The sequence below is a fragment of the Gymnoscopelus microlampas genome (genome assembly GCF_963454915.1).
Source record: "Gymnoscopelus microlampas genome assembly, chromosome: 10".
Taxonomy (NCBI): domain Eukaryota; kingdom Metazoa; phylum Chordata; class Actinopteri; order Myctophiformes; family Myctophidae; genus Gymnoscopelus; species Gymnoscopelus microlampas.
In genome coordinates this window covers 45,937,180-45,953,447 of record NC_139947.1, presented here as the reverse complement: position 1 = coordinate 45,953,447, position 16,268 = coordinate 45,937,180, and the positions used below count along the sequence as shown (strand labels likewise).

At 43.3% G+C, this 16,268-nt stretch overlaps 2 protein-coding genes across 3 annotated transcripts in view; both read left to right on the top strand.

Annotated features, from left to right (window-relative positions):
- The window catches only part of lamb2 (laminin, beta 2 (laminin S)), a 61,425-nt gene that overhangs the window by 29,280 nt on the left and 15,877 nt on the right, over positions 1–16,268 (top strand). For both annotated transcript variants that reach the window (XM_084068550.1, XM_084068549.1), the window contains exons 6-14: positions 3,942–4,130; positions 4,506–4,569; positions 9,877–10,079; positions 10,896–11,016; positions 11,133–11,321; positions 11,702–11,881; positions 12,886–12,998; positions 14,650–14,729; positions 15,644–15,779. In XM_084068550.1, coding sequence (XP_083924676.1) covers positions 3,942–4,130; positions 4,506–4,569; positions 9,877–10,079; positions 10,896–11,016; positions 11,133–11,321; positions 11,702–11,881; positions 12,886–12,998; positions 14,650–14,729; positions 15,644–15,779 — 1,275 coding nt within the window. The remainder of the gene's footprint in view (positions 1–3,941; positions 4,131–4,505; positions 4,570–9,876; positions 10,080–10,895; positions 11,017–11,132; positions 11,322–11,701; positions 11,882–12,885; positions 12,999–14,649; positions 14,730–15,643; positions 15,780–16,268) is intronic.
- LOC311053271 (flotillin-2-like) lies at positions 243–1,532 on the top strand (the record flags this gene model as incomplete). Its single annotated transcript, XM_084068731.1, has 1 exon — positions 243–1,532. The coding sequence occupies one exon, from the start codon at positions 243–245 to the stop codon at positions 1,530–1,532; it is 1,290 nt and encodes a 429-aa protein (XP_083924857.1).

The window sequence follows — 16,268 nt, the reverse complement described above, 5'->3', positions numbered from 1 at the left end:
GCATTTGCGCTGCTTCTGTTTATTTCCTACTTCCTGACGCACGCACGTCTTGTCTTTTTTTGTGTGTCCCTTTTCCATATATGGAGATCCCTGATGTCATGCAAGTTTTTAATTATTCGTGATTTCACCACCAAATATAAAAGCTGCTAACAGACCATTTGGCAGACATTGAAGTTTGCAGAGTGTCAGTGTGGACATTTGATAAATATTATCTTTTTCTCATTGATATCGTAAAAGTCAAAATGGGGAACTGTCTTACAGTTGGACCAAACCACGCCCTGGTTGTCTCTGGTGGTGGCTGCTTTAGCAAAGCTGATAAGAAGACCTATGTTGTGGGAGGTTGGGCCTGGCGCTGGTGGTGTGTCTCAAACGTTGATCATATTTCCCTAGAGATCATGACTCTGAAGCCCAGGTGTGAGGCTGTGGAGACAGCAGAGGGGGTGGCCCTTACTGTCACAGGAGTGGCTCAGGTGAAAGTCATGACAGAACCTGACCTGCTAGCAGTGGCTTGTGAGCAGTTTCTGGGTAAATCGGTGCAGGACATTAAAGGAGTGGTCTCGCAAACCTTGGAGGGGCACCTGCGCTCCATTCTAGGTACCCTGACAGTGGAACAGATCTACCAGGACAGGGACCAGTTTGCTAAGCAGGTAAGGGAGGTGGCAGCGCCTGATGTGGGCAAGATGGGCATTGAGATTCTCAGCTTCACAATTAAGGATTTGTTTGATAATCTGAATTACCTGAGCTCGCTCGGGAAGACTCAGACTGCAGCCGTCCACAGGGATGCAAACATTGGTGTGGCCGAGGCTGACAGAGATGCTGGGATACGGGAGGCAGAGTGTAGCAAGGAGATAATGGATGCCAAATGTCTGGCAGATACCAAAATAGCCGACTCCAAACGGGAGCTTGAGCTGCAGATAGCCTCTTTCAATCAAGAGGTCAACACCAAGAAAGCAGAGGCCCAGCTGGCCTACGAGTTGCAGGCAGCCAAGCAACAGCAGGACATCCGCCAAGAAGAGATTGAGATTGAGGTGGTGCACAGAAGGAAGCAGATCACTATTGAGGATAAGGAGATTGAACGTAAAGAAAAGGAGCTGACCGCCACTGTTAAGAGCCCCGCTCAGGCAGAGGCCTACAAAATACAGCAGTTGGCCGAGGGGCACAAGATGCAGAAGGTTCTGATAGCCCAGGCCGAAGCGGAAAGGATCAGAGAGATCGGCGGGGCAGAGGCAGCCTCCATCGAGGCAGTGGGCAAGGCAGAGGCTGAGACGATGAGGCTGAAGGCTGAGGCCTATCAACAGTACGGCAAGACAGCTCAGACTGCCTTGGTCCTTGAGGCCCTGCCACAGATTGCTGCCAAGGTGGCAGCACCGCTATCCAAGATCACTGAGATTGTCATGTTGAGTGGGGAAGGCAGTCGTGTGACCGGGGAGTTGAACCGCTTTTTGTCCGAACTTCCGGCATCTGTCAATGCTCTCACTGGACTAGATATAACAAAGCTCCCTTTCCTGCAGAAGACCAATGTCAAGCCTTAACTCATTGACTGCCAGAGTTAAAACATCGTCTATCGTCCCCTTGCGAGCGAAAACAGGGATTTCACCGTACCTTTGAAAAATCATGGAATATTCTCCATGACCGCCGTCCTCACAGAGATTATCTCATTACACGCACGGGGGTCCGGTAGAGTCGGGAAAAAAAGAATTGGCCGGCTGCGATCCTTGAATGTGGCTTGTTTTTCGAAAGACACAGAGCCAAACAACAGAAATCTGAGAAAATTGTACTTTAACATGAAAGGAGGAGATCTTTTTTTGTTGTGATCACGTGATTTCTGGGTGTTCTCTTCTTCGGTGGTGCTGTTATGACCATATATGGAGATATCTATCTGTCAGTCCTTGTCCCGTTTATGGTCAAATATGGCTGACTGATTTGTTAGGGCCTGATGCCATGATGACACATTGAGGTTAGACCACACAGTCCATATTTGGCAGTGGTAGCTGCATTGGGAAGTCCTTATATGGTTATGGCTGATGGTGACATGAGCTTAACGATGTGGTTCGTCCCCCTGCCCATCCTCCCTTAAGGCAATTTTAATATAGGAACATGTAGGCACGTGTAGGGTGGGCCTAGAGGCCAAAAAAAAGGTGGCTAAAATGTGCCTGAATAAAAAGAATCTAGTTTTATATTATTAACTGTACAAAATGTAAGAACATTGAAGGTGGCACTGATCAATATTCTTTGATGCATTATAGACTTGTAGGCTTTATAGCAAGTGGAGCCTTCAAATTCAAGTGCTTACTGCCTAGAGCCTTAGCTTAATTTGTTTGGCTCTGTTTATTCATTGCAATACAAAATAATATGTCAGTAATTCTCACAAACTAAAAATGTATGATTCTTACCCTGTTTAGCTTTTCTGCTGATGGGACACTATTATTAATTTAGTTATAATTTCAATCTAACAAAATTTCTGAAAAAACACAACTACACGCACAACAACAACAACAAACATTTTGTGAAAAAATAAGAAATATTTAATGATCTCTGCTGCCTACAGCCACCTTCTAAGCGTATCGCACAATTTACTGATGTCTGCCGACTCTGGTAAATGCTCCATTCTTGTGCTACTGGATCTTAGTGTTGCACTTGACACTGTGGATCACAGTGTTATGACGGACAGGCTCAGAGAATGGATGGGTGTCACAGGGAGTGCCCTTGACTGGTTTAAGTCCTACATCACAGGTAAAGCGGATGTAAACAAAAGCTGTCTGGGGGGAGGGGAGGGGTCTCGTCTATCCGGAACTTTTAGAGCTCTGCATGGTCAGGCACCTGAATATCTAACTGACCTGTTAGAACCATATGTGCCCAGCAGGACCCTAAGGTCAGCTGACCAGGGTCTATTGGTCATTCCTCGTACCAGGTTAATCACCAAAGGTGACGGAGCCTTTCAATCTGTAGCGCCTAGACTCTGGAATGCCCTTCCTCGTGGCCTGAGAGCTGCAGCATCTGTGGATATCTTTAAGAACCACCTAAAAACATTACTGTTTCAACAAGCATTTGGGGAATGTCATTGAGCTTCTTCTCCAGGTGTGAAATGTGTCTGCTGTTTTGTTTTTCCTTAGATGCATTGTACAGTTTGTGTTTTTGTTGTTTCTAATCATTTGAATGTTCCTTGCTGTTTTTATTTCTGTTGTATGTAAAGCACTTTGTGAGTTCTCTCTGTGAAAAGTGCTGTACGAATAAAATGTGTTTACTTACTTACTTAACTGTGATTACTCAGATTTTTCTTTTTCAAGGTGTGTTTGTCCGTTGTGTCCGTTTTGTCCGTTTGTCCGTTTCCAGAGCTAATCTCACAAACCGCTGGACCAAACAATGCCATAAGTTTTATGCACACTGCCAGTAGGCCAGAAGTACCTCCATCATTATACTTTTAGAAATATAAAATGTTATATTGAAAGTCACTGGTGCTCGGAAGTAAGCCTTTCCCTGTGATACTGTGTCCACAGTATAATTGAACCCCTGCATTAAATATTTTTTTATGTAAAAATGTACAAAGCTAATGCATGATAATTTGTTAAACAGACACACAGACCTTCACACACACACAGTGACAGGCATGCACAGACATTTCAGTTCAATAAAGCAATATTCTTCAAAGAAAAATACCCTTTTTTAAGGGCCATAGTACGTTTCATTTAAAGGGAGAGAAAAAAATATACTGTGAAATATTAGTGAGGTATTTAGGTAGATACTGCTACTGTACTGTGAAATGTCATGCCGGTACATCCCTACCCTGCGGGTCAAGTCAAACTAATATAAAACATAATGTTCGAACAAGGAAATCTATGAAAAGGTTTGCCATTTTATACAATATGTAGCAGGGGTCCCTTCTTCATCTCTTAGCAAAGAGGTCCTTGGCCTGACCCCTAACAACCTGCCATCTTCTCTAGACATTCCGTCCTGCGGCCATGCTGATTGAACGGTCATCTGATTTCGGCCGCACCTGGCAGACCTACCGCTACTTTGCCCAAGACTGTGCTGCTGCCTTCCCGGGTGTGTCTGAAGGGCCTCTTCGTAAAGTTGATGACGTTATGTGTGAGTCCCGCTACTCTGACATTGAGCCATCCACCGAGGGCGAGGTGAGTGTATTGGACAGGACTAAACCTTTGTATTAGTTTGTCTTCCATCATTGGGCTGCAACTAAAATCTATTCTATAGCCTTTTGTGGTGTGAAATGAATGCCAGGTTTGGAAACAGTTGATGCTGTCTGAAAAGGAATTTATATGAATATACTTTTCTTTTTTTCTTTTTTAAAAACTATTTAGCTTGGATTGAAATGTTATCTGCTATTTTTGTGTGCCGAGTCAAGTCGTCTCTTTACTTCACTTGTATGATTTCTTACCTTTTTGAGATAGACGTTTGTTTTTAATCAGATGGTGGCATTCTGTACACAGCATAAACAGCTACTTTACTACATCAAAGTCCATTTAATGTATTTTCCTCGTTTGCCCCAGGTTATTTACAGAGTACTGGACCCGGCCATTAGAATTGAGGACCCCTACAGCCCTAACATCCAAAGTAGGTTGCATTCACATTTCTACCACATTCTTTAATAGTTGTAATTATTGATCAAAAGTCGTAATTTTGATCAACATAGTGGTTGATGCTGTACTTACAAAGAGGTCTGTATGTTAATGATGCCAAGGTGATGTTACAGCATACAATGTGTTTTTGTATGTCCAAAAGTGAAAACGTTTATGGAAATGGAAAAAATTATCCGTGTTCCAAACGATCCAGTGTAGTTATTATTCAGCCACAAGCTCACTTTGGTTAAAAATATTTATAAAACCCACAGACAGACCACTTTCAACCTGGTGTCCCTATTTTGAGACATAAACAATGAAGAATTAGTTAGATAGTTAGTTCATGCAGGACACGGGACTCTTGCACGCTTCAGCTGTAATGGACAGTCAGCTGATTGTAAACAATCAGCCTAGCTTCTTATTCCCCATTCACAGCTCTGCTGGTCATTACGTCACACTTTCATATACACCAATCAGAGCTCACGCTCTTAACAGAGAGGTTCCTTTAAATACGGCTTTGCATTCACTAGATCTCTGCTTGTCTTGCTGCCTGTTTCACATCCGCTGCTGCTTAGCTGCCTCCTCCACCCCTGCCTCCGCCCTTTAGATCAGAGTCTGGCATAGGCTCAAATACTTATGATTCTATGTCTGCTGATTCAAGCTAATACTGTATGTCAATGTATTGCTTATTGTTGTCTCCGCCAAGAGACTATGTTTTCGTTCTCGTCCTTCCGTGTGTCCACCAAGCTAACATTGGTCAAGCTTCACGTGACACGTGACAATATCTTGAAAGGGTGTGCTTTGATTGGCTAGACGCATGATGAAATAGAGGCCTATAAATAGGTGTGTCACTTCAAAAGATCATTTATATCTTTTGAAGTGAGGTAAGACAGGATTAATCAGGAACAGTACTGGCGGAGACCTGTGCTCCGAGGAGCACATTTTCTAATATTGCTTATATTCCTATGGGGGTTTTTGCTTAACGTTCCCTGATTTTGCTTAGCATGTTGCTTGGACAAAATTCAGGGAACATCCCAGAGAGCGGAGCCATTAACGCCAAGTTTAACTGTATTCCATTTCTTGTAATGAATGGTTAAATCTACTTTGACGTGAGTGTTCCTGACTAAAATAAATAAAAACGTGCAACACGTTGTGAGCTTGTAGATCGTCATATAACAAAGTATAATTAATGAAAACATAAAACATAAAAAAATTAAAGATGGTGATCTTTATGTATAACTTTATTACCTCCACACAGTCTCACCACATCAGTTTTGTATACAGTAGGTACATCAGACCTTTCTGTTAAATAATTAGTGAGCAAAAGCTTTGCTTTGGACTACTTGACAAATATTTTTAGTTTAGTGCCTCTTAAATCACAACACTGAACATACAGTATTGGGGTTTTGGCCCTGTTAGTGCCAACAGCCACAATTAGTTCTTTCCATTCAACAGCCTTCATCCCTGTGGAGTGTGAAACATGGCCCTTCGGTGTGGAGGCCGATAGGGTAGATGTGAAAAGCAGCTGTTTCTCTCCCACGCTGCCTCCCCGCACTGTCCCTCTTATTTAGACTGGCAGGACATTAGAGTTTTTCCCTGAAACTTGACGCCGGTTTCCTACGTAGTGGCAGAGGTTGAGCTGTTCCGTTGTTAAAGGTCTCAGTGTAGCCGGCCTACAAGAAGGCCCCCCCCTGACAACCCAACAATCCATATTAAGAAGTTTACTCCACAATCTGTTTGTAGCTTTGCTGTGTCTTGCAGTAAGTGTCATTGACCTCCAGCAGATGAATGAATGAACCTCCAAATCAACAAATCAACTTTTTTGTCATTACTGCATTTTATTGTTTCATTGACCTCAAGCAGTAACCAAATAGAACAGGTTTTTTTGTCAATCTTGCAGTCTCGTTAGAACGTTTCTGTGTTGCTCACTCCTAGGTTATTGTTGGTGACTAGCAAAGGTCCACACTAGAGCAGCTCCATACTACATATAACACGTTTGGTAACAGTAGGTATACTCCAGAACAGTTACGTAAGCTATGCTTTCTTAAATATCTATCTAATATAGTAGTTAACCCTCCCTCAGTGCCTCACAGGTCTCTCTTATCTGTGAATAGCTTCATCTGGACCGAACCACTAAGGCATCTCAGTTTCCGGTTTAGTCATTAGGGCTGCTGAAAGTTGATGTTTCCCCAGCGGTGTATTGGTGATTTTTTTCCCCGGCCGTACGGTGCGGCGGTACGGTGGTGGCGTGCATGCCCGTGCACTGTACCGTGCCGTACATGCGCGTGAAAAAATACTGGCCAAACGCCGTGGTGTCCCGTCCAACGACCAAAACACCACTGTGTTTTCCCAATGTTGTTGCTGCTTGCTAGAGTAGGAGGAATCTTACAGAATGGAAAAGCATGATATTAGAGCTTGAGCATGGATGGACTGAGTATTAGTGTAGATCTGCCTGGAGGGGATTAACTGTTGAAGTAGAGAACAGATACAGTTGGTCTGGACGGAAATGGATTCTGTACACCATAAACAAACAAACAAAAACTCTCCCAAGCAATATCTAATCTGTCTTAAAGTTGATTCGTCGTACAGTGGTGTTGTGCACCGAAAATACCCGATCTAGAAGCTCACAATTCGTCGCACCATGGCACTGAGATGTTTCTTACTGTTGAGTACCTTTTTAAATGCTAGTCAAGACCCTCACAGTTGCAAATGTAACGTTTTTTTAATCCACATGAACCCTAGTATCCCTATTCTGGGGGGATCATTCAGTGAAAACAGCAGGCAAGTTCACATTTAGAGTTGATATTTAGAGTAGAGCAAAAACAGGAGGGGGCCTAGTACAGAGTTTTGGGAATCCGGGCAACTAAATATAGGGTTTAAGCGGTTAGTAGAGTTAGTACACCAATTTATTTCTGGAGGTGTGTGTACCCTGTGTGCTTGCTTATGTCCAGGGTTACCTTTGCCATGTATTTTCTCTACAGACATAGTTTTAACATATCGTAAATCGTTTAATAATCCCTCACCTGCTGCTGGAGTTTTGAATGCATCACCAAACCAGCATTATTTTAGATTTAGTTTATTGAAAACTATGGCTTCTATGGGGATTTATTATGATAGCTTTATGCTGTCTATATGACAGGCTTATACCTTCAGTGCAGTGCAGTACAGTACAGTAGTTGCCCCTGAGGCTGAAGAACAGTGCCAGCGATTGTCCCTGTTCTAGAGAGAGAGAGAAGGGAGTGGCATTTTGTCTGTCATCTTCTAGGGAACAGAACACAACAGGCCAGTGTGTGTGTGTGTGTGTGTGTGTGTGTGTGTGTGTGTGTGTGTGTGTGTGTGTGTGTGTGTGTGTGTGTGTGTGTGTGTGTGTGTGTGTGTGTGTGTGTGTGTGTGTGTGTGTGTGTGTGCGCGTGCGCGCGCGCGCGTGCGTGCGTGATACCCTGTCTGTGTCTTCTCCCCCCCTGTCTGTATCCTCTCTCAGACTTATTCCTCCTGTTCACTAAGTGGCTGTGTAAAAGTTGACCTTTATGGATACATTTTTACAGTTTTCCAGCAGCAAAAAAGGAACTCTGCATCAGGAAAAAAAAATACAAAAACTGAAAAAAGCTTAACAAACAAACCATTGGTTTTTGCAGTTCAGTGCTGAACAGAGTTTCTTTTTTGGTACATTTTCAGGTTACATTTTTATGTACAGTATATTACACTCTCCCCTCTCTCTCCTTTTCAACCAAAACATCGGGCTCGATACTTTTCATTGTGAAAGCCCCACATCTGAAGCCAAGCTTGTCTATTTGTTGGTGTCTGTAGACGTGTGGGTGTCTGTACTTGTGTCCGTCTTCCTGTGTAAGAGTGCCTGCACGCTTGTGTTAGTGCAAGCATGCCTCCATACGTGCACGTTGATTGATTTCCCATGCTGCTGCTGCTGCCCCCCTTGTCTCTGCTGTGCAGAACAGCTGGAGTATGACAGCAGACGATGTTCCACCCACAGCTGACAGCTGACTGACTGGCTATCAGGCTGATTCAAGCTAACTGGGTGAACAGATAGAGGAGAAGGAGTTACTCCCCCGAGGTGCACTGTACCTAGAGATAGGATACGGGGAGAACTATTTCGACACCAAATGATGTCTCGACCAATTATGAAAAAAATACACTTTTTTAAAAATATATATTTTTTCTACCCTAGCACTTAGTCCAAGTACCATAAGAAGTACTGTACATGTGTAGACAAAAAGTATTGCTGATCTTCATTCTAAATCTTAATCTGTCTAAAATTTAGATCTGTACGGGACACAAGTGAAATATACACTTTCTTGACGTCTCTATTTTTGGCATGTCATTATAGATGAAAACTTTCCAACATTTTCAAAAGATTTCCGCCATTTCCGGCCTGTGACACAATCGTATGATGAACTGCTTAAGTGGTTAACTAGGTCCAGAGTTGAGAATTAGGCTGCTCTGCTACATCGTTTTTATACCTGTGACACAATCGTATGATGAACTGCTTAAGTGGTTAACTAGGTCCAGAGTTGAGAATTAGGCTACTCTGCTACATCGTTTTTATATCTTCCAATTGCCCAAACCCCATTTATGAACTTTTGCCGTACCTCTGGTTGCAATCCTCATTGTCTCCCCCCAAACCCCCCTGAGCTGACTGACCCCTCAAGCTGTCCCGCATCATTAATCATTGCTCACCCATAATACTTTGCTATACTTGCTCACAACTGTCATGCTCCGCTGGCCCGACTTCCTCCCGAAGGGCCAAAAGGTCTGTGTGTGTGTGTGTGTGTGTGTGTGTGTGTGTGTGTGTGTGTGTGTGTGTGTGTGTGTGTGTGTGTGTGTGTGTGTGTGTGTGTGTGTGTGTGTGTGTGTGTGTGTGTGTGTGTGTGTGTGTGTGTGTGTGTTATTCATTATGCATATGGTCTTATATTTTTTACTTTACCATATGTTATGCCCATTTTTGCTAAGGCATCCATCACCTCCGCAATCATCTATCTTTCTATTGACTTCCACATCCCCTCGCTACCAGCTGAGGATCGTTAGCCCACACGTGAACTTTGCTGAACCCCAGCGTCCACATGTGGACCTGTGATTTTTAAATCCTGTTTTTCTCCCTGTTGCTCTCTGACCCACTCCCCACCCCCTCCCCCATTCTGTCTGGCGAGAAGATCACCAACATTGCAGGAGGATTTGTTATTTCCTGATGTATGTAGAACCTAAATCATATTTTTCTCCTCTCCTCTCCTCTCCTCTCCTCTCCTCTCCTCTCCTCTCCTCTCCTCTCCTTCCTTCTGCACGGCTTCAGATCAGCTGAGGATCACCAACCTGAGAGTGAACTTCACCAAATTGCACACGCTGGGGGACAACCTGCTGGACACCAGAGTGGAGATCAAGGAGAAGTATTACTACGCCATGTATGAGCTGGTCGTCCGCGGCAACTGCTTCTGCTATGGCCACGCCTCTGAGTGCGCCCCCATTGATGGGCTCAGGGACGAGATAGAAGGAATGGTTAGTGGAGATGCGCTGAAGAACTCTGGATCAATATAATGAACAATGTCAAATGTGTCAAATTCCACACATAAATGTAGTAGGTGTTTCCAATGCGAATGTTGTTTAAAAACATATTTTAAAAAACATATTTAATGTTATGAACTTAATGCGAGGAGTGCCATCAATACTGGTTATTATACAAGAACTAGGTTTGGATTTGAGTTTATGTCTGGTACCATTCCTTTATTAGGATACAAAGGATTTAGATTTATTGAGCAATAGTTTATTGTGTGCAAGCCAATCGTGTAACATTTTTAAATCAGACTGAAGCTTGAAATTGCGGTAGATCCGTTTTAGAGATTTAGATTACGTTGTCATCAGCATTTAAGTTTACCACAACAGTTATAAAAAAAAATATGAAAGATTGTTAACATAGATATATGTAGAAGAAAAGTGGTCCCATTGTTTAACCCTGGGCCACACTTTGTTGTTGAATCAACAGCTCAGATTCATTGCCATGTAAGACGACAACTTGTTTTCTGTTATGAAGGTAAAAGCTGAACCACAGAACTGCCTTTTGAGAAAGGCCAATAGCATGGAGTTGATCTAAAAGAAGATAGTGATCAACTAAAGCAAAAGCTTCGTCAAGTCAATAAATATTGCACCAGTAATGAGAGAGACAACACAAATTTGCAATTACAGTGAGAATCTCTTTAACACGTTGTGAACACACGCGCACACGCACGCGCACACGCACACGCACACGCACACCACCACCACCAGAAATATCAACATATTACACATTGACCCCATGTCGCTCTCTCTCTGTTCCAGGTTCATGGCAGGTGTGTGTGTAACCACAACACAAATGGTCTGAACTGTGAAAGGTGTGATGACTTCTACAATGACCTACCCTGGAGACCAGCTGAGGGACGAAACACCAATGCCTGCAAGAGTGAGTAGAGGAGGTTAAAAAAAAAGTGTTAATTATTGTTTGTTTTTTCCACTTCTATTGACATGTGATAAGCACTTACTTTTGTATTTAATTTTGTTTTCTGTTGCCATTCCCAGAATGCAACTGTAACGGCCACTCCAGCCAGTGTCACTTTGACATGGCGGTGTACCTGGCCACGGGCAACGTCAGTGGAGGAGTGTGTGACGAATGTCTCCACAACACCATGGGACGCAACTGTGAGATGTGCAAACCCTTCTACTATAAAGACCCCACCAAGGATATCAGAGACCCCAGGGTTTGCATTGGTGAGTTGGTGTGCCTGTCTGTGTGTGTATTTAATGTGTGAATGTGGGTTTTGTTATTGAGTACATTAATTGGCATAATAGTGAGAGCATATTGTGTATTTGTGTTTGTGTGTGTGTGTGTGTGTGTGTGTGTGTGTGTGTGTCTGTGTGTGTGTGTCTGTGTGTGTGTGTGTGTGTGTGTGTGTGTGTGTGTGTGTGTGTGTGCGTGCGTGCGTGCGTGTGTGCGTGCGTGCGTGCGTGCGTGCGTGCGTGCGTGCGTGCGTGCGTGCGTGCGTGCGTGCGTGCGTGCGTGCGTGTGTGAGAATGCATATTCACATTTGTGTTTTTGTGTGTCACGTTTCCCTCACCTCCTCTCTGTCCCACCCCATTGCCCAAACCAGCTTGTGACTGTGACCCGGACGGTTCCCAGAATGGAGGGATGTGCGACGGCCTCACCGACCCGTCCCTGGGCACTGTGGGAGGCCAGTGCCGCTGTAAGCCCAACGTGGAGGGGCCACGATGCGACAAGTGCAGGACGGGCTTCTTTGGCTTGAGCGCCGACAACCCTCAAGGCTGTCAGCGTGAGTATACACAGTTCACACAAAACTAAGAGCACTCATTTAACCCTGACCAATATATCGTTTTGGCCGCTAGCCTATATTGGCCATTATTTCACTTTTTTGATCACATCGGTATTGGCAATTATGCAATTATGCATAAAATAAAACAAATAACACAACCACAAGCTACAATCTAAGTTTTTCAAAGTGATTTAAAGATTTTGCACATTTTACAATATCGGTCAAAACATTGGTAATCTGTGGTCTAGGACTATCCAAAATCGGACCCAAACATTTGGTATCGGTCAGGCTCTACCTCAGAGTGTAAAATGCTTAAATGTAAACAGTGATCGCTGTAATGAGTTGGGTTGTGTTGTTTTGTAGGTGGACTCTCTGTCATGGGCAGAAACAGGCACACTGCATCTGTCCACATTCTGAGCTAACAGATACTTAGTGCTCTGAAACTGATGGTGTTTAGTCTAGCACTCAGCGTTGGAGTCATTTAGATCTGCAAAGGAGGCCCTAGGCAGAAGAAATGTGTTTATGCAACTCAGTGGAGGGCATAATGTAGTGCGGCTGCTATTTGAGAGTGTATGTTTTGAACCCACAGAAAAAAATAAACGATTGTCGCTATAACCACTTGAACCCTATTCTGGATTAAACATTAGTCACAAATAGCAGATCTACAAGCTCACAACACATAGCAATGTTTTGCATTGTGAAGATATAGTGTAGAGCAAAAACAGGAGCCGAAAATCGCTTTTCAGTGTAATGCCGTAATACGATACAGCCAGGCATGACTGAGTTAGAATGTCTGTGTGTGTTTTGTGTGTGTGTGTGTGTGTGTGTGTGCGTGCATGTGCGTGCATGTGCGTGCGTGCGTGCGTGCGTGCGTGCGTGCGTGCGTGCGTGCGTTGAAACTATTACTGCATCATTTTGAATGGCGGAAAACAACAAAATGAAAATTTTCAGCGTCAGCACAGCAGGAAGAAATGTAACACAGTACCTTTTCTTTCCCTCTCCAGCCTGCCGTTGTGACCGCAGGGGCACGGTGTCTGGCAGCGCCCAGTGTGACCCCGTGAGCGGAGACTGCTTCTGCAAGCGCCTGGTCACTGGACGCAGCTGTGACCAATGTCTGGTGAGAGAGATACTGCTCAGAATGTCATTGAACACAAGAACAATGTTAGATAAAGTACATATAGCTAAACCATCTACCCTCGGCTTCTGACCATTTCTCACCATGCCCCCCTCACTTCCACATTTTTACTCTTTTCTGTCTATTAACCGGCTGTTGTTGCCTCTCGCTTAAAAGGAAGAATCCTGCCCTTTGCTTGTCTTCCTCTCCATTTTTCATTCATTGCTTTTGTTACAGTGCCATTAAATTAATGTTGTTTCTCTCCTATTCTCTCTCTCTCTCTCTCTCTCTCTCTCTCTCTCTCTCTCTCTCTCTCTCTCTCTCTCTCTCTCTCTCTCTCTGCCATTCTCTCTTTTTCTTTGTATTCTTTATGTCGGTCCGTTTATTATGGGCGCCCATTCCTGCTACTATATAAAATTTAAAAGGGCTGAATTGTGGGCTGAATTGAGTTCTCAGAATTCTCTGCCATGGTTCTCTGACAATTGAGACATGGTCTCAATTTTGACTTTCTAACATTGTTCTCTCATAGCTGAGAGAGGCAATTGTGAGAAACATGAGTAGCATCTGAGAATTTTTAGATAAGTTCAGTGTGTGAGAAAACTAATCTTTTTTTTCATACCGTTTACCCCTTTGTAACTCTAGGAGTGTACAAATGTAACAAAATGGACGCTTACAGATCTTGGTCTGGTCACATTTGTACACTCTCTGAGTTATATCAATGCTGAGGATTTCACTGGGCATCTTTCACCCAATAGTTCAAACTACTGTCTCGCATCCCCAATTTATTTCAGTAACTCTTCTGTTTTAGTCGATGGTCTCATCCTATTCTATTCGGTCCAGTCTGTGTCTCTCTCACACTCCCTGCCAAAACAACAAGGTGTTGCGTGGCGATCCACCTCCTATTATAACTTCACCTCTCCTCTCTGGAGCCCACGCAGCCAGGAATAGTAGCGAGGAATGTGAGCTCCTTCCCGGGGGCAGAGTCTAAATTTAGCCCAGGGATTTGAGGCCTGTCCGGTTAGTGTGGTTTACAGCATGCCTAACATGGTCAGGTATCTCATAAGCTCTCTGTAAAACCTCTTTTTTAGAAGCAATAACTCTGGCATCAGATTCTCATCCTGTGACAGTCAGGTCAGCACATTCTGTACAATGGAGAGGAAACGATATATAATAATAATAATTGCAGTCAGTGTGACAGTGTAAAAGAGGTGAGCGATAATAATATGCCTCAGGGTTATTTTGAAAAGTTACTGTAAGAGCCGTTATATTCCATTAGCGAGGGAACAACAGCTGGGTACACTGAGATGACTCACACACATCCTGTCAATCAAACAGCAGTGGAAGTTCCCTGGGCTAATAATGTGTGGGGACTTGTGCATCTATCTCTGTCTGTCTGTCTGTCTGTCTGTCTGTCTGTCTGTCTGTCTGTCTGTCTGTCTGTCTGTCTGTCTGTTTATCTGGGTCTCCCTTTCTGTCTGCTGTGACTCTTCCATCTGTCTGTCTCTCTCTCTGTTTTGTGTATCAGTATGTGTGACTCTGTTGCTTGCTTTCTCTTGTCTTTCTCTTTCTGTCCATGTGTTGCTCTGCCAACTCTATTTCTATTTGTCTCAATGTCTTCTCTCTGTCTCTTTATGCCCCCCCCCCCCCCACATAGCCAGAGCACTGGGCCCTGAGCCATGATGTGAATGGATGCAGAGGTTGTGAGTGTGACGTGGGCGGAGCTCTGGACAACCAGTGAGTGCTCTTGGTTTAGTGTTAATCCTCTCGCACACACATACACACACACACACACACACACACACACACACACACACACACACACACACACACACACACACACACACACACACACACACACACACACACACACACACGTGCGTACGCCCACATACACACAGGTTTTGTGAGCACAGATTGGGTGTAGAGCAGGGTATGATGTGACTGAAAAATAATTTCATGATATTCCAAACATTGATATTCAATATAAAATTGTTACAATGTCATGTTACCTTGTTCAGCGGTCTCCTTGTATTATACAGTATGTCTTTATTAATGCATTAAGACCTGAGGCTGTTTCTACAAATGCCTTCTAAATCAGTAGTTCTCACACTTTAAAGATTTTTCTAAAATGTTCATAATTTTAATTAATAATTTTTATTTTTTCATGGTCGCAAAAATCCAAAAGGGCACAGATGTTTTCCCGGTTTTAAGGGGTTAATTGAAATAATTGTATTGACTGAATAAGTTGTGGTATGGGGGTCCACTCTTAGAATTTACAATATTGTTAAAAGATACAATAAGAACTCATGTTCTTAAGTAAAAATCAATCTACCATATTTATTATGCCCAGCCTGTAGATGTGTAGATGTGCCCTGTGAAACAAAATACAGTAGATATTGAACACACACACACACACACACACACACACACACACACACACACACACACACACACACACACACACACACACACACACACACACACACACACACACACACACACACACACACATACATCTGGAAGAAATGCATGGCTATACCTTTTTGTAGTTTTTTGAACACTGCTTTGACCTGAAACAGAGGAAAGCATGAATTAAAATGTCATATTTTGTGTCTGCATGATGACCATTTTATGCCTGCCCTCCATAGATGCTCCATGGAGAGTGGTCAGTGCCGCTGTCGCAGTCACATGACGGAGCGTCAGTGTACCCAGGTGGAGTCTGGGTACTTCTTCATGGCTCTGGACCACTACACCTATGAGGCCGAGTTTGCCAAGATGGGCCAGGTGAGTTTATGTTGATGTTTTACAGTTAATTATCTAATGGCAAGACGTTACAGGATTTGTTGTAAATTATGTTTGAAATTTAAAAACAAATAATATTTATAATACTAATAATAATCATCATAATAATAAATCTTATTTGTATAGCACTCTTCAAAACAGTGTTACAAACATGAACTAAAATAATACAATACAGTAAACAAGCTGCAATAAAGAACAAAATATCACAACAGCATCCATGTCACAGAATACAGCCTGATGCCTTGTGTTCATTCAAAAATACTAGTCCATACCTGCATTTCCACCCACCATCTGTCTGGGCTGTGGGCCAGTGGCTGCGACTGCAGATCCTGTGGTGAGAATGGTAATAAATTGGTCAACCCACTGAGGAGGAAAATGATTGAGTACGGATGGACTGTATGGAAAATACAGAACTCATCAAAGAAATTGCATCACACTCCTCCACTTAATTACATGTATTAACACACCAGC